We start from the raw sequence: 12,748 nt of genomic DNA on the forward strand, positions 1-12,748 counted from the left end.
ACAGCGAACCGGTCAGCACGGGCGGGATATTGGATTACTGTACGCACGGTGCAGCTTCCATCCTTACGCCGCCCAAGCTACGGAGTAGAGCAGGCTCATCGGCAATTATCGAGGCCATTGCAGCTTCAGTGTATGTCGATTCCGCAGCACCGACGCGATGAGCGTGGTGCCGTGAGATGACAGAGCTCTGCCTGATTAGCCATAGCCGGATGAGGCGGAAATAGGTCTGCTCTCGTAGTGCTCCGTTCTCAAGGCAGTGTAATTGCTGCGAGAAGACCTGTGCCTCCACGATGAGTCAGTTCATAGATTGCCCGCGTGAACGCATCATGCGACCTTTGAGGCCAGACCTGCTCTCATGACCAGAAGTCCCACCTCGCAGTAGCCACTTGCAACCTCAGTACTGAACACAAAGACAATAGACAGTACACATAAACATGAAGTCAACAAAAGCTCCACAGACTCAAAAAGTCAAAGCCTATCCAGTCCAGTCTGCAGCACATACCTTCATCATCATTAGAACTAAAACCCTAACAAACCAACCTAACTATCAGCATGCCTTCCACGTGGAGACTCAGAAATGCAACCGCGAAGCCAAAGCGATGAAAATTACTTTCAAAGCAACCAGCACTGCTGTTAAGTTCATTCGAAGAATTTAGAGCAAACTCGAAGTTTTAGAGCAACCAGTTGCATTCATGAGACTTTTCCACCATATGAACCCTAATAAGCTTAGATCTGTGAACTGTATTTCAACTGCACGTCTTTCGAAGGACCTAAGGTTAGCGAGCAGGGCAATGGAGGTAGTCTCTCATCGAATGATGACTATTTCTACTCGTCGTGCATGCATTCACGTGGTGGAGAGATGTGGGGTGGGATGCTCTGAAGCGGACCGGCAATGTGTCTTTCCAATTCATCTGTTTTGCGACGCTGGTTCTTCGTGGCAGCTTTTCTATGATACATAACATCTTGACAAGTGCACTAAAGCGTGGAGCATGCGAATGCAGGACTGTAGCTGCGTGACCGCAGTAAGCAATGCAACGTGTTTGCTATGCAAGACCTGCGCCTTACTTCGTGGCCGGTTCGTGATGACCTTCGTCGATGGCACATCGTGATCCATTCCAGGACATATGACCTCATCGCTGGCTCAGTACCCAGAGATAGACGACTAGAGGACTTCGTCACGATCTTGCTAAGATACCTGATCAAAGTCCTCCATAATGTCAGGCTGCTCGACAACAGCAGGCTCCTCGAGCGGGCCAATAACTGCCTCTCCGACGATAGCTTCCTCGACGGCAGCCTTGCGTCTCCAAACCCTGGCCCAGCGCTGGCCCCAGAGTTGGATGAGCTGTTGCTCGTTGCTGTCTCCATCATAGCGCTCAATCATCTCGTCCTGAGCACCGTTGGCCACTGCAGAGACAGCGTCCTCGATGGCGGCGAACAGATCGCGCATAGCTTGTCGCTCATTGGGCAGTGCCTCATCGATCTGCTTCCGGCTTGAGTAGTCCAATTTGAGATTGTTACGCTCACCGAGGACTTGTCTCACGCGGTTCGTGACCTTGAACATGGTGATGCTCACCATTTCGTAGACCTGGCTGCTAGCCAGTGCCCGTCCGCGATCCATGTTATCCACAAGCGCCCAGGAGATCACACTCATCGGCGTAATAATGGTGTAGTTGAGCAGCTTGTCAACGATGTTGACTGCGGTGCCTGGGTGGTCCGACCAGAAGTCAACCACGGAAGCAATGACCTGTCTCCTCGCTGACTCAGACGACTGTCCGATGTTTAGGAGACGCTCTTTGCAGCGATCGATGGTCGACAGCACGTGCGAGAGTGACTTGGATCCGATACTGAGGATGGAGGTCATGTAGATGTCCGTGGAAGCGACAAGAGGATCTGCCACTCCGCGAGCAGCTGCCTGTTCGTGAACAGAATCGAGAACTTTCTGGATCTCATCCTCAGGGGCCTTCTTCTTCAATAGCGCCAGGACTTCCTGGCCCTCCTTCGCATATGGGGTCTGCTCGTTTGCAAATTTGAAGTCGGGAATATCTTTCTCCTTGCTGGCCGGAATGAGTTTGTGGTAAGGCTCTGGAAGGGTTGCTCGAATACGCTTTGCGAATGATAATCGAATCTCCTTATCCAAGACTCCATTGATGAATGCCTTCTTCGGCTCGAGGTTAGGTAGCTCGACGTCAGGTATCCTGTTGATACATTGTTAGCCTGCGTTACATTTAGTACTCGCAAAGGTACTCACCACTCGGTCCACTTCCAACGGAACTCGAAATTGCTAAGATGATGAGCGAACCAATCCATGAATCGATAAGACAACTCCATGTCCATCTGATCAATGCTGCGGAACAAGAAGCGGATCGCTCGACCCAGACTCGGAGCTATCGCGCCGGGCGAAATCTTGCAAGACTCGGTAATCAGTGAGTGATAGTACACAAGTCGGTGTTCGGGTGTGGGTAATTGGAAAATCTGGGAGAAAATGGCATCGATCGTGACGTCCTCCGGCTTCCACGTTGGTCTGCCTTCTGGCAGGTCGCGTAGCTTGTCAAACGTGGTTGAACGCTTAACGAATGTGTCTTTCGCCCAATAACAATCAATCTCATTAAGAAACTTCGCCACGGCGTTCCGGTTGAAGTCCAGAATGTTGATCGTGTCGGTAGTCGCATCGCGCAAGAGAGACGCCGCGATATTGTTGGTCGGCGGTACCGACTCGATCTCCTGGTCCGCGAATAAGGAGAAGTAGACCTCGGGCAGCAGGATCTTGGTTCCCGCACTGATGGTTGACGGTACCGTGATTGACGGGAAGGTGTGCTTTGCTGGTTCTTTGACATCCTCGACGCCGTTCATTTCACCTTCGCCTTCACCCTCGACGTCGCCGTTCTCGGTCTTGCCAGCTGCCGGCTTGTAACTCGGATCGTAGACTCGCGGAATGCAGAATAGCTTCCAGCCATTGTTCGCCTCCTCATTAAGTTGCGCTTGCAAGAGCGAGACCACACTTTGGCATGCCATAGCCTTCTCTTGACCATCTTGTTGAGGATATGGATCGACGAGAGCCTCCAAAGCATGCGAAGTGGATGCAATGATCTCGGTCTTCTCAAGCAATTCTCCGACCTTCTGCGCCAAGGATGAGGAGTCCGTGGAGGATGCAATGAGATACGGGATTGTGAGCAAAATGATCTTGCAGAGTTCGATACCGACTGCGTCCTCAGTCGAAGCAGTTTGCAAATCGGCCGCCTTGTCAAAAAGCTCATCCAAGATTGGCACAATTCCGTCCTGTTCGAAGAGAGGTCCAAGGCAGGCTAGGAAGCGCAGCAGAAGCTTCACTTCCTTGAGTTTTCCAGCATCCATCGCAGCTTGCAGCTCTTGTGCGACATGCTTGATCACATCTTCTGCCATCTCTGACTTTTCCGCATTCGCATAGAGCACAACAGCCGCGATGAACGGGATCTTGAAAGGCTGTTCCAAGACCAGCTTGAGCGAAGCGACTCGGAATGTATCCTTGACATAATCGTCCTCGTAATTGTCTGCAGCCAGCTTGGCTACGTTCGCAGCCACCTCATGCGGCAGACGTAACAGGTCCTCGCCAATCTCGAGCAGACCCTTCCTAATTCTCGTGCCCGGTGGCGGCTCCTGGCGTTGTCGCTGGTTGCGGAAGCCCTGATCGTAGTCATCGTCGTCTGTACCTCGATGTTAGCTGTGATCCGCGAGCGTGGTCAAGGCTCAGGAGAATCTGACCTCTGCGCTTGCGTTTGTTGTAGCCGCGGCCGCCTCCACCGCCGCCGTATCCGCGGTCGCGGCCTCCTCCATCTCGATAGTCGCGTCGCGTATCCGTGTCCGCCATGACTGCGATCGATGAATTCGCAAAAGGAATGGATTTGTTTCAAGCAGCAGGAGCTACGAGCTGCGAGTTCGCGTTGCTGCGCGAGGTGGACCGCTCCTGCCAATCGGATGCTCCCGCAAAGTTTCACAGGCTTCACTTTCTTCTGACTGAACCTGAACCGCTGAATAATGAACTCAGTGTCCACCCACATCACAAAACGTCCACCAGTGTCAACTCCTGTGATCAGAATCTCGCGCGCCTTGTATTATCGCGTCAAGCCGATCGAACCTGAAAGCAGCGGCCTGTACTTTCAAAACCGCCACCATGCCTGCCATCCGCACGGCCAAGAACCGAAAGCCGCCTCCAGATGGCTTCGAAGATATCGAAGACACTCTGCTCGAGTTCCAGAACAAGATGAAAGATGCCGAAAATGCCAGTCATGAGGGCAAGAAGAAGCACGAAATGACTTGGCCGGTCTTCCAAATCACTCATCAGCGTAGGTGCTTACCCTGCCCAACCTAACACAATACACACCCAGATTATCCTTCAACGCAAACTGCATTGTTATGCTCGCAGCGCTACGCGAGCCACAAAAGTGAGTCATTGTCCCATCTTGACCTCGCGCTCTCTGTGGCTCGTCCACTTTTCACTAACTAACTTTTCATTCTCACAGGCTCGAGGTACATCTATGATCTGTACTACGAGAAAGAAGCCATCGACAAGAAGCTATACGATTGGCTGCTCAAGAATGGATATGCAGACGCCAACCTCATTGCCAAGTGGAAGAAGCAGGGTTATGAGAAGCTTTGCTGTCTGAGGTGCATTCAAACTAAGGAGACCAACTTCAACAGCACATGCATCTGTCGTGTGCCGAGGGAGCAGCTGAAAGAGGATCAAGAGATCCAGTGTGTCAGCTGTGGCTGTAGAGGATGCTCTAGCAGTGATTAGGCGATGGTATGAATTGCGGAGTTGTGGCGAGTGCGAAGGTTGGGATGGAATGTGGCGTCCGGAGTCGATTTGACAAAGGAAAGAAGCAAAAGCAGTGGCATATTCAGCCATGGAGTGTCGTACAGAATGACAGAAATGCCAAGCTTCCATTACAATGCCTTAAACATGGTCCAGTAGTGCTGCTTAGACGATGGGGTTGGTTGCTGAAAAGCTGGCTGTGCTGCAACATCTCTTTTGGTCGTCCCAAAGCAAGCAGGGCAGCACCGAGCTCCCTCCAGGAGCCACTCTCCTCTCCTCTCCTCTCGGCAAAGAATATCTACTTGTATGAGACATCCTGAGTCGCCGAAAATACCAGCCGACATCGATAAACCCATCGCGTAATGGAATTCTCCCTCGAAAAATTCTGAAACCTGAAGATGCTACGCCAGAACCATGAACACTGTAGCCTACAATTCTTTCAAGCTCACAACCCGGTTCATGATGAAGGTCTCTGACACACAATCTACACGCATAAGCCCTAGCGAAGCTCTGCCGCGAAACGACAGTCGCTAGTATATTACACCGCTTGGACCGGCGTTACAAACCGGCGAAAATGGCCGCCTCGTCTAAAAGTGCGACAACAGTAATGCCTGCACAGCTTGTTTCAACTTCATCACACCGCTTCCCATATACTCGGGTTTCTTGGTCCCCTGCTAGACGGTAAGCTAGTTCATGTCACTGTGTTGACGCGCATGAGATCTCGGTCAGGTGATTTGGTGATGTGGGTCTTTTGGCAGATATGGTCTAAGCGTCGATGCGATTGTGTAAGAGAGGTGTTGCTCTTCGTGGTCTTCGTCGTAGCTATACATACAAGCCGCCCTCATTTCAGGACGTTGGTGGCGCTCTGCCTGGAAATCTTCCCATGTACTGTATTGTACACCTTGGCGCCTGCGCTATGCGATTATGCTTCATATCTGTACACCTGTCACGCCACGGTCTAAATTTCTTGTCCCGGTGGCTGACTCTCCATCGCTTCCTTGTATGCCTTTGCCTTCTGGTCCCGCCTCCAAGAGCCACGAACATATGCCAGCAATGTAAGCGCGCCATTGGGAGTGACGTTCTCAACTCTTCTCGCTTGGCCGACACTTTCCGGCCTCGTCTCACTGAGGATTTTCTTTTCCTCCCAACTTAGCCCATGAATGGCGTGGTAATCGAGATCCGGTGGCAGAAGAAGGCTTTCGTCGCGGGCAAACGACGCGGCTTGGTTCTCCTGCTGGTGAATATACGGCGCGTAGACACCTTCAATAGTAATTCGGTCTCGAATGCGTGCTGGAAATTGAGTAATTTCTGGGATCATAGAAACCAGGGAGTCGGTCGTGATATTCGCATGCCGGAGGAGATCGAACGCAGATCTTTTCGTGGTATCACTCCGGACCGGAAACCCGTTTTGGAGCCAACTTTGCGCGCTGAACTTCCTGTCCTCTAGTAGACTTCGCAACTCTTTCATCTGTGTTCTCTCATCACTGAACGCCGACCAGCGCTTATCACCCACTGCGCCAGCTTCGCGACCTTTCGCTGTGAGGCGCAAATCTGCGTTGTCGGCACGTGCTGACATTCGATACTCGCTTCGGCTGGTGAACATCCGGTATGGCTCACTGACACCTTTGGTGATGAGATCGTCAACCATGATGCCAATGTACCCATCGGCTCGAGACATTGTGAAAGGATCACGGCCAACTGCGGCATTTCCAGCGTTGATGCCCGCCAATATGCCCTGCGCGGCGGCTTCCTCGTATCCGGTCGTTCCATTAATCTGCCCTGCGAGGAAGAGACCCGAGATGGCCTTGGTCTCAAGCGTGCTCCGTAGACTACGAGGATCGACGTAATCGTACTCTACACCATAGCCTGGCTGAAGCATCTTCACGTTCTCCAGCCCGACCACTTTCTTCAACATGGCCTCCTGAGCGTCGGCCGGGACGGTCATACTGACGCCGTTCGGGTAAATAACATCGTTGTCAAATCCTTCCGGTTCCAGCCAGATCAGATGATGGTTTTTCGACGTAAAGCGAATGACTTTGCTCTCCAACGAGGGGCAATAGCGTGGACCTTTAACGCTCTCGCGGATATGAATGCTCTTGTCCAGATTTTGTCGAATAATCTCGTGAGCTTCCGGGTTTGTGTGAGTGCTCCAGCAATTGAGTTGCTCTTCCACTGCAACACGTTCGTTGAGGTACGAAAACGGCATTGGAGGCTCGTCACCCGGCTGGACCTCGAGCTTCGCAAAATCGATGGACTTCTTGTCCAATCGAGGCGGTGTTCCAGTCTTCAATCTGCCCAGCTGGAATCCTGCTTCCTTCAAGGATTTGGACAGTCCAAAGGTCGCCGCTTCTCCCATTCGCCCTGATGGGAATACCTCCAGTCCGATGTGTATCTCGCCTCCCAGAAATGTGCCCGTTGTGATCACGACATTTTTTGTGTTGATGATCTCGCCAGATTCCAATCGAACGCCCGTGATTCTGCCATGTCTGCCCTCTGCTGCCGCTGCCGCCGGCGACCGGTCTACTATGATGTCTGCCACTTTCCCTTCTTTGACCTGCAATCCTGGGTAGTTTGTCATCTCTTCGCGCATGTGCTTCTTGTACAGCGCTCGATCGATCTGGGCGCGCGGACCCCACACTGCAGGGCCTTTCTTCCTGTTCAGCACTCTGAATTGTACCCCGGCCTTGTCTGTGATTCGGCCCACTAGACCATCCAGCGCATCGATCTCACGCAGCATCGTTCCTTTTCCGATACCACCGAAGGACGGATTGCAGCTGCATACTCCTAGATTGTCGAATGAAGGCATGACGAGCGTCGTTCGTGCTCCAGTTCGTGCTGCCGCTGCAGAGGCCTCGCATCCTGCATGACCACCACCGATGACCACGACGTCGACAGGTTGTCTGCCTTGATGTCAGTGTATCGACCACTGATGCTTACATGCTGTTTCCTACTGTGCTGGGAGGTCGGCGACAGTGGCGAGAGTGCGCCTGAACGCTGCCGCCGACCGCACGCGCGGCGCATGGCCCCAGAGCATGCGCGCCCGCGCTGAGAAGATCAAAGTCATTGCTCCCGAAGTGTATGTTCGTTCATGCACAAGATTTCTCGAGACGAAGGGGTCGGAACTGGGACTGGCGGACTTGGGTCCGGCTAGCCGAGCCCTTGTCAAGGAGCTTTTTTGAGCGAGCCGACACCTTACAACAGCAGATCGCGGAGATCACATGCAAGTCATTCCTTCACTGGCCGTGTCGCCCGCATCATTCATTTGCATAGACTATTCACGGGGACTCGTGCGGTCTCGTGGTCCCGCAGCATTTGCAGCCAGCGCATGACGAGCGTACTATATCACTAGCTCCAGCGCCAGCGCCACCCAAGGAGGAGTCTTTGTGCGGTGAAACTGCAGCTGCTTCGTTGCAAAGTGTCAAGAACGCTCTTTCTCCCATTCGAGTCATCCTCCCATCGCCAGCTGGTCTGCATTATCCGACTTCCACTGGGTCTATGGGGTCGAGGGAGACAACAATGTGCCGGCAGTATGAATAGTCTGCTGCGCCATGCCATCGTCTTCCTGTGGGTCGCCGCGGCGCTCGGCAGAGCGCAGTCCACCGGCTATGACAGTAATACGGACTCGGTCCCCAAGACCACCCAGGCCCCATACACCGGAAGCGCCATATCGAGCACGCTCGGATTACACTTTACGAACAGCACAGGAACATGTCCCAGCCGGACGGTGAACTATATAACACACACGCTAGCGCGACAATGCCTGAGGACTGATCGCGCTCCGTCCAATGGCACACACCATATCCTCACCACCACAGATCACACGGGCACCTTCGCGACCACATTAATCTCAGATGAACGGCCGCAGGTGGCCACCGTGACATATACCGTAGCGAATGGTACGACAACGATTTTAGGAGAGCATACATCCTCCGCCCAGCGTGAGCCAAGTCCAGCCCATGCATCGAATTCGCCAACTGCGTCTGATGCCAGTGTCGCAGCCAGTACCGCAAGCCCCTCTGTCGAAGAAGAGGAATCGGATTCTGCTCTAGACAATGCCAACTTTCTTTCCTTTGAGGACTGGAAAAAGCAAAACCTTGCCAAGAGCGGCCAGTCTCCTGATGATGTTGGACGAACGCAGACCACCAACGCTCATCGGCCGCGACCAGTCAACAATGCTCTTGATACTCTAGGTGATGAGCAGGAGATTGACATTGATTTTGTTGGCTTTGGGGGAGTGTCGCAGTCCGCCATGCCCGAAAGCCCTACAGCTCAAACGGAAGCCGCGCAAACCCCAGTACCAGGTCATCCGACCTCTCTCAGGTCCAAGGACGCTGGCAAGACTTGTAAGGAGCGCACAAATTATGCATCCTTCGACTGCGCTGCGACTGTTCTAAAAAATAACAAAGAGGCAAAGTCCGCCACGTCCGTCTTGGTCGAAAGCAAAGACAGCTACATGCTCAACAAGTGCGCGGCCGACAACAAATTTTTGATCGTGGAGTTGTGCAACGACATACAAATTGACACAATTGTGCTGGCCAACTATGAGTTCTTCAGCTCTGGCTTCCGCCACTTCAGACTATCTGTGTCAGATCGGTATCCCGTCAAGATGGAAAAATGGCGGGATCTAGGTACTTTCGAGGCCCGCAATACTCGTGAGATACAGGCCTTCTTGATCGAAAATCCTCAAATTTGGGCCAGATATCTACGCATCGAGTTCCTCACGCATTATGGCTCCGAGTACTACTGTCCCGTGAGTTTGCTCCGGGTGCACGGCATCACGATGATGGAAGACTACAGACATCAGGAAGAATTAGCAAGGGGCGAGATCGATGATGTTACCTTGGACACCGAAGTTCTGGCAACGCCTGCGATCCATCAGGAGCCTGTGGAATCTACAGACGAGGCATCGAAGGCGACAGAGCAGGCTATACCGCCAGTAGTCCCTGGCGAGCCGGACAGTGTCTCGTCTCAAGAGAAGCCCCAGGATGATGAATCATGTTCTTCTTGTACATCACACGAGGCGACCATGTCCAGTACTGAAGCGCTTGCAAGCTCTCTGACTGAAAAATACGACAACGCCAGCTTTCCAATGGCTGTAGGCGTCTATGAGCCGACGAACGCCAACATGACTTGCGATCAACGGCCCACTTCAGAAGTCGTGGCGAGCTCCAGCGCGAACCTCACCGCGCTCCCTCAGACTGGGTCGACCTCATCCTTAACTTCGACTTCGTCATCTATCAGTGATGCTGCTAGCACAATCTCACCTACAGCGACGAAGCAAAATGCAGACAGTGAAGCAGCGATCAACTCCACCTCGAACCCACACGACCCATCGGCACGCGAAGAAACAATAAGCGCCACGGTGCTGCCAGGCAATATCACTTCCAATTCCACCACAGGTTCCAGCAGCAGCACTCATGCCGCTAGTGGCAATCAGACAGCAGCTGCGAGCAATGCGACACGTCCTGTGGCATCCTCAGCAAGCTCGCCACCCCCAGCACAGCCCTCCACCCAGGAGTCTTTCTTCAAACAGGTTCACAAACGCCTGCAGCAATTGGAAAGCAACAGTACTCTCAGCTTGCAATACATTGAGGAGCAATCTCGCATATTGAGAGAAGCATTCAGCAAGGTTGAGAAAAGACAAGTGGCGACCACAAGCAAGTTCCTTTCCCACCTGAACGAGACAGTCATGGCCGAGCTTCATGGCTTCCGCCAGGCATACGATCAACTATGGCAGAGCACGGTGATTGAGCTCGAAGGTCAGCGAGAGACGTATCAGCGCGAAATGCTAGCTCTCAGCTCGCGACTGACAATGGTTGCCGATGAACTTGTCTGGCAGAAACGGATGGGTATTGTGCAGTCGACGCTACTACTCATGTGTCTTGCTCTTGTCCTGTTCGGAAGATCTAACAACGGCGCTCTGGAGGTGCCATTGATGCAGCAATTGCTGAATAAGTCGACAACGGCACTCTCAGGTTGGGACACACCACCTCTTTCGCCATCGCCGGAGAGTCGCAGCCCTGTCAGCTTGTTCAGACGCAAACTCTGGCGCTCAAGCACCGCGCCTGCAGATCCACAATATGCAAGCGATGATGGCGGGCCTGGTGGTGCAGATAGCAGTCGACCAGTAACGCGAGAGGGCCCTCCTCGGCCTGAAATCAGCGTCGAAGCTCCATCGCCGCCTCGTGGCTCAGGAGCCGAAGCACAAGCAGATGAGTGGGAAGATGAAGATGGACAAGTCCAAGAAGGACGACTCTCCTTGGATTCCATCGGTAGTGCAAGGGTGAGCGTTCCTTCTGGGCCCTCAGGCAGTCCTGGAAGAAAGAGAAAAAAGGGCAAGAAATTCACTTCTGGTTTGGAAGGAGTTATGAGGTTTGGGAATGGAATTCGTTCTACTGGTCAGGAGAGGCCAAAGAGCCCGTTGGCGAATGGTGATTGGCAGCAGTGATGCATGCAAATGCATGTGAGCCTTTTGGTTGCTTCACTTGATATACTTTTCTGAGCGTTCTAGCGAGCGTGTAACGATAGGATTTGCTTCGATTTTCGGGGTTGTGCCTGAGGCGGATTACTTTTTTATTTATTATTACAATACCTATCAATTGGCATTGATGATGCTCTTCGCTTCAATTTCACGTTTACAGCATTGCAACAATTGGAGTTGGAGCTTGATGGTTTACAGCTGACGTATCGACAGTTTGGCATCGCGCAATGCTAGCAGTGTCGAACCTGGTGGCCGAGTTGGCAAACTAAGACGCCAAGCCAGGACCTTTGTTCAATGTCGTCGTCCGCAGCATTTGACCTCGTTGCTGAAAAATAGTCGAACGAGCTCGCTGTACGGACAGACAAGCTACGCGGCGCACCCTGACGCATATAGGATGAATTGAGCAAACGCCGGCTGGGATGGAGAGACCTGACCCATGCATTCATTGTGTTCAAAGAGGCCGGGCTTCACAGCGTCGGGTCTACACCCCGTACAATCAGACTGTCTTTGAGGGCAAGAGGGCCAAAGGTTCGTGTGCGAGGCGTCGATATGATGGGAAGCTCTTCATGAACACAACGTTGACTACTGCTTGACCAAGTCAAAATTCTCGTCGACGTTGGACAGCAATGATAGTTGGCGTTGCGTGTCTCTGCCCAAGAAGCAGGTGTATCTTTTCTTCATTTCGAATGGTATAGCATCTAGGTACTCGTTTTCTCAATTCTGTGTAGGACTGCTGTTGCGATACTCGCCTATGAACAGCGACAGGGCAGCAGTATTGTGACTACAAAAGTGACAGCAGGAACGTCATCATCTGTCGAAATGCTGTCCGCTGTGCGTTCGAGGTAATCCGGCGATTGTCGACAATTGCGTTCTCCAGACCCGCAGTCTCAACTGCCATCACCTGTCATCCTGCTGCACGTACACTGCGAGACCGCTACAGTTTGCATGACTGTGTGGTACGAATGTGTCATCGGACACCTGTTGTTGCACTGACCGGAGCTGGAGGCGACCCTGCCGCCAGCTGGCGGAGTTGGGAAAAGACACATGGCCGGAATGTAGTCAACAAGTCTCGACCTCGCTTCTCGCTTCGAGCCTGGAAGGCATCATTCTTGCGCAAAAGGACCCGTACATTTGGTTCCGACTGCCGGTAGAGACCGGACCCTGTGGAACCAATGGTAACTGTAAATGTAAGCATAATAGTGAAGAGCTGTGCGATCTGAGGTCTGGTGTCAGGGCTAGGTATCGTGATGATCAGTGCTAGGGCTCGTCAGTAGTCTGGGGTGTTCGTCAACTTCGTCTCGGCCGCCTGGAACGAAGTTGGCGCAAGCCTGGACCTGCAGTGGAGTCTGCAGGAGTAGTACTCGTGCCATGTGACTGTGGGGAGTCATTTGTGGTGGAGGGGTGAAGGGCGGGAGAAAAGTGGAGCTTAGGCAGAGCGCGGCTCCGCGAAAGCTGAGATGAGCAGCATTGCTGGGACT

General features: G+C 52.8%; 4 protein-coding genes across 4 annotated transcripts; 2 read left to right on the forward strand and 2 right to left on the reverse strand.

Annotated features, from left to right (window-relative positions):
- Positions 1-1,186: 1,186 nt before the first annotated feature.
- CKM354_001105800 (uncharacterized protein) lies at positions 1,187-3,844 on the reverse strand (the record flags this gene model as incomplete). Its single annotated transcript, XM_044806535.1, has 3 exons — positions 1,187-2,195; positions 2,249-3,680; positions 3,739-3,844. The coding sequence occupies 3 exons, from the start codon at positions 3,842-3,844 to the stop codon at positions 1,187-1,189; spliced, it is 2,547 nt and encodes an 848-aa protein (XP_044662470.1).
- Positions 3,845-4,147: 303 nt separating this feature from the next.
- Positions 4,148-4,771, forward strand: CKM354_001105900 (U2 snRNP complex subunit BUD31; the record flags this gene model as incomplete). Its single annotated transcript, XM_044806536.1, has 2 exons — positions 4,148-4,319; positions 4,497-4,771. 2 exons carry the CDS (start codon positions 4,148-4,150, stop codon positions 4,769-4,771), a joined length of 447 nt encoding a protein of 148 aa, XP_044662471.1.
- A 976-nt stretch (positions 4,772-5,747) lies between these two features.
- On the reverse strand, positions 5,748-7,853 carry CKM354_001106000 (tRNA modification protein MTO1; the record flags this gene model as incomplete). Its single annotated transcript, XM_044806537.1, has 2 exons — positions 5,748-7,689; positions 7,741-7,853. 2 exons carry the CDS (start codon positions 7,851-7,853, stop codon positions 5,748-5,750), a joined length of 2,055 nt encoding a protein of 684 aa, XP_044662472.1.
- Positions 7,854-8,318: 465 nt separating this feature from the next.
- CKM354_001106100 (uncharacterized protein) lies at positions 8,319-11,237 on the forward strand (the record flags this gene model as incomplete). The annotated part of the gene is made up of 1 exon (XM_044806538.1): positions 8,319-11,237. The coding sequence occupies one exon, from the start codon at positions 8,319-8,321 to the stop codon at positions 11,235-11,237; it is 2,919 nt and encodes a 972-aa protein (XP_044662473.1).
- Between the last annotated feature and the right edge of the window lie 1,511 nt (positions 11,238-12,748).

The sequence above is a fragment of the Cercospora kikuchii genome (genome assembly GCF_019650295.1).
Source record: "Cercospora kikuchii DNA, contig_00007, whole genome shotgun sequence".
NCBI lineage: Eukaryota > Fungi > Ascomycota > Dothideomycetes > Mycosphaerellales > Mycosphaerellaceae > Cercospora > Cercospora kikuchii.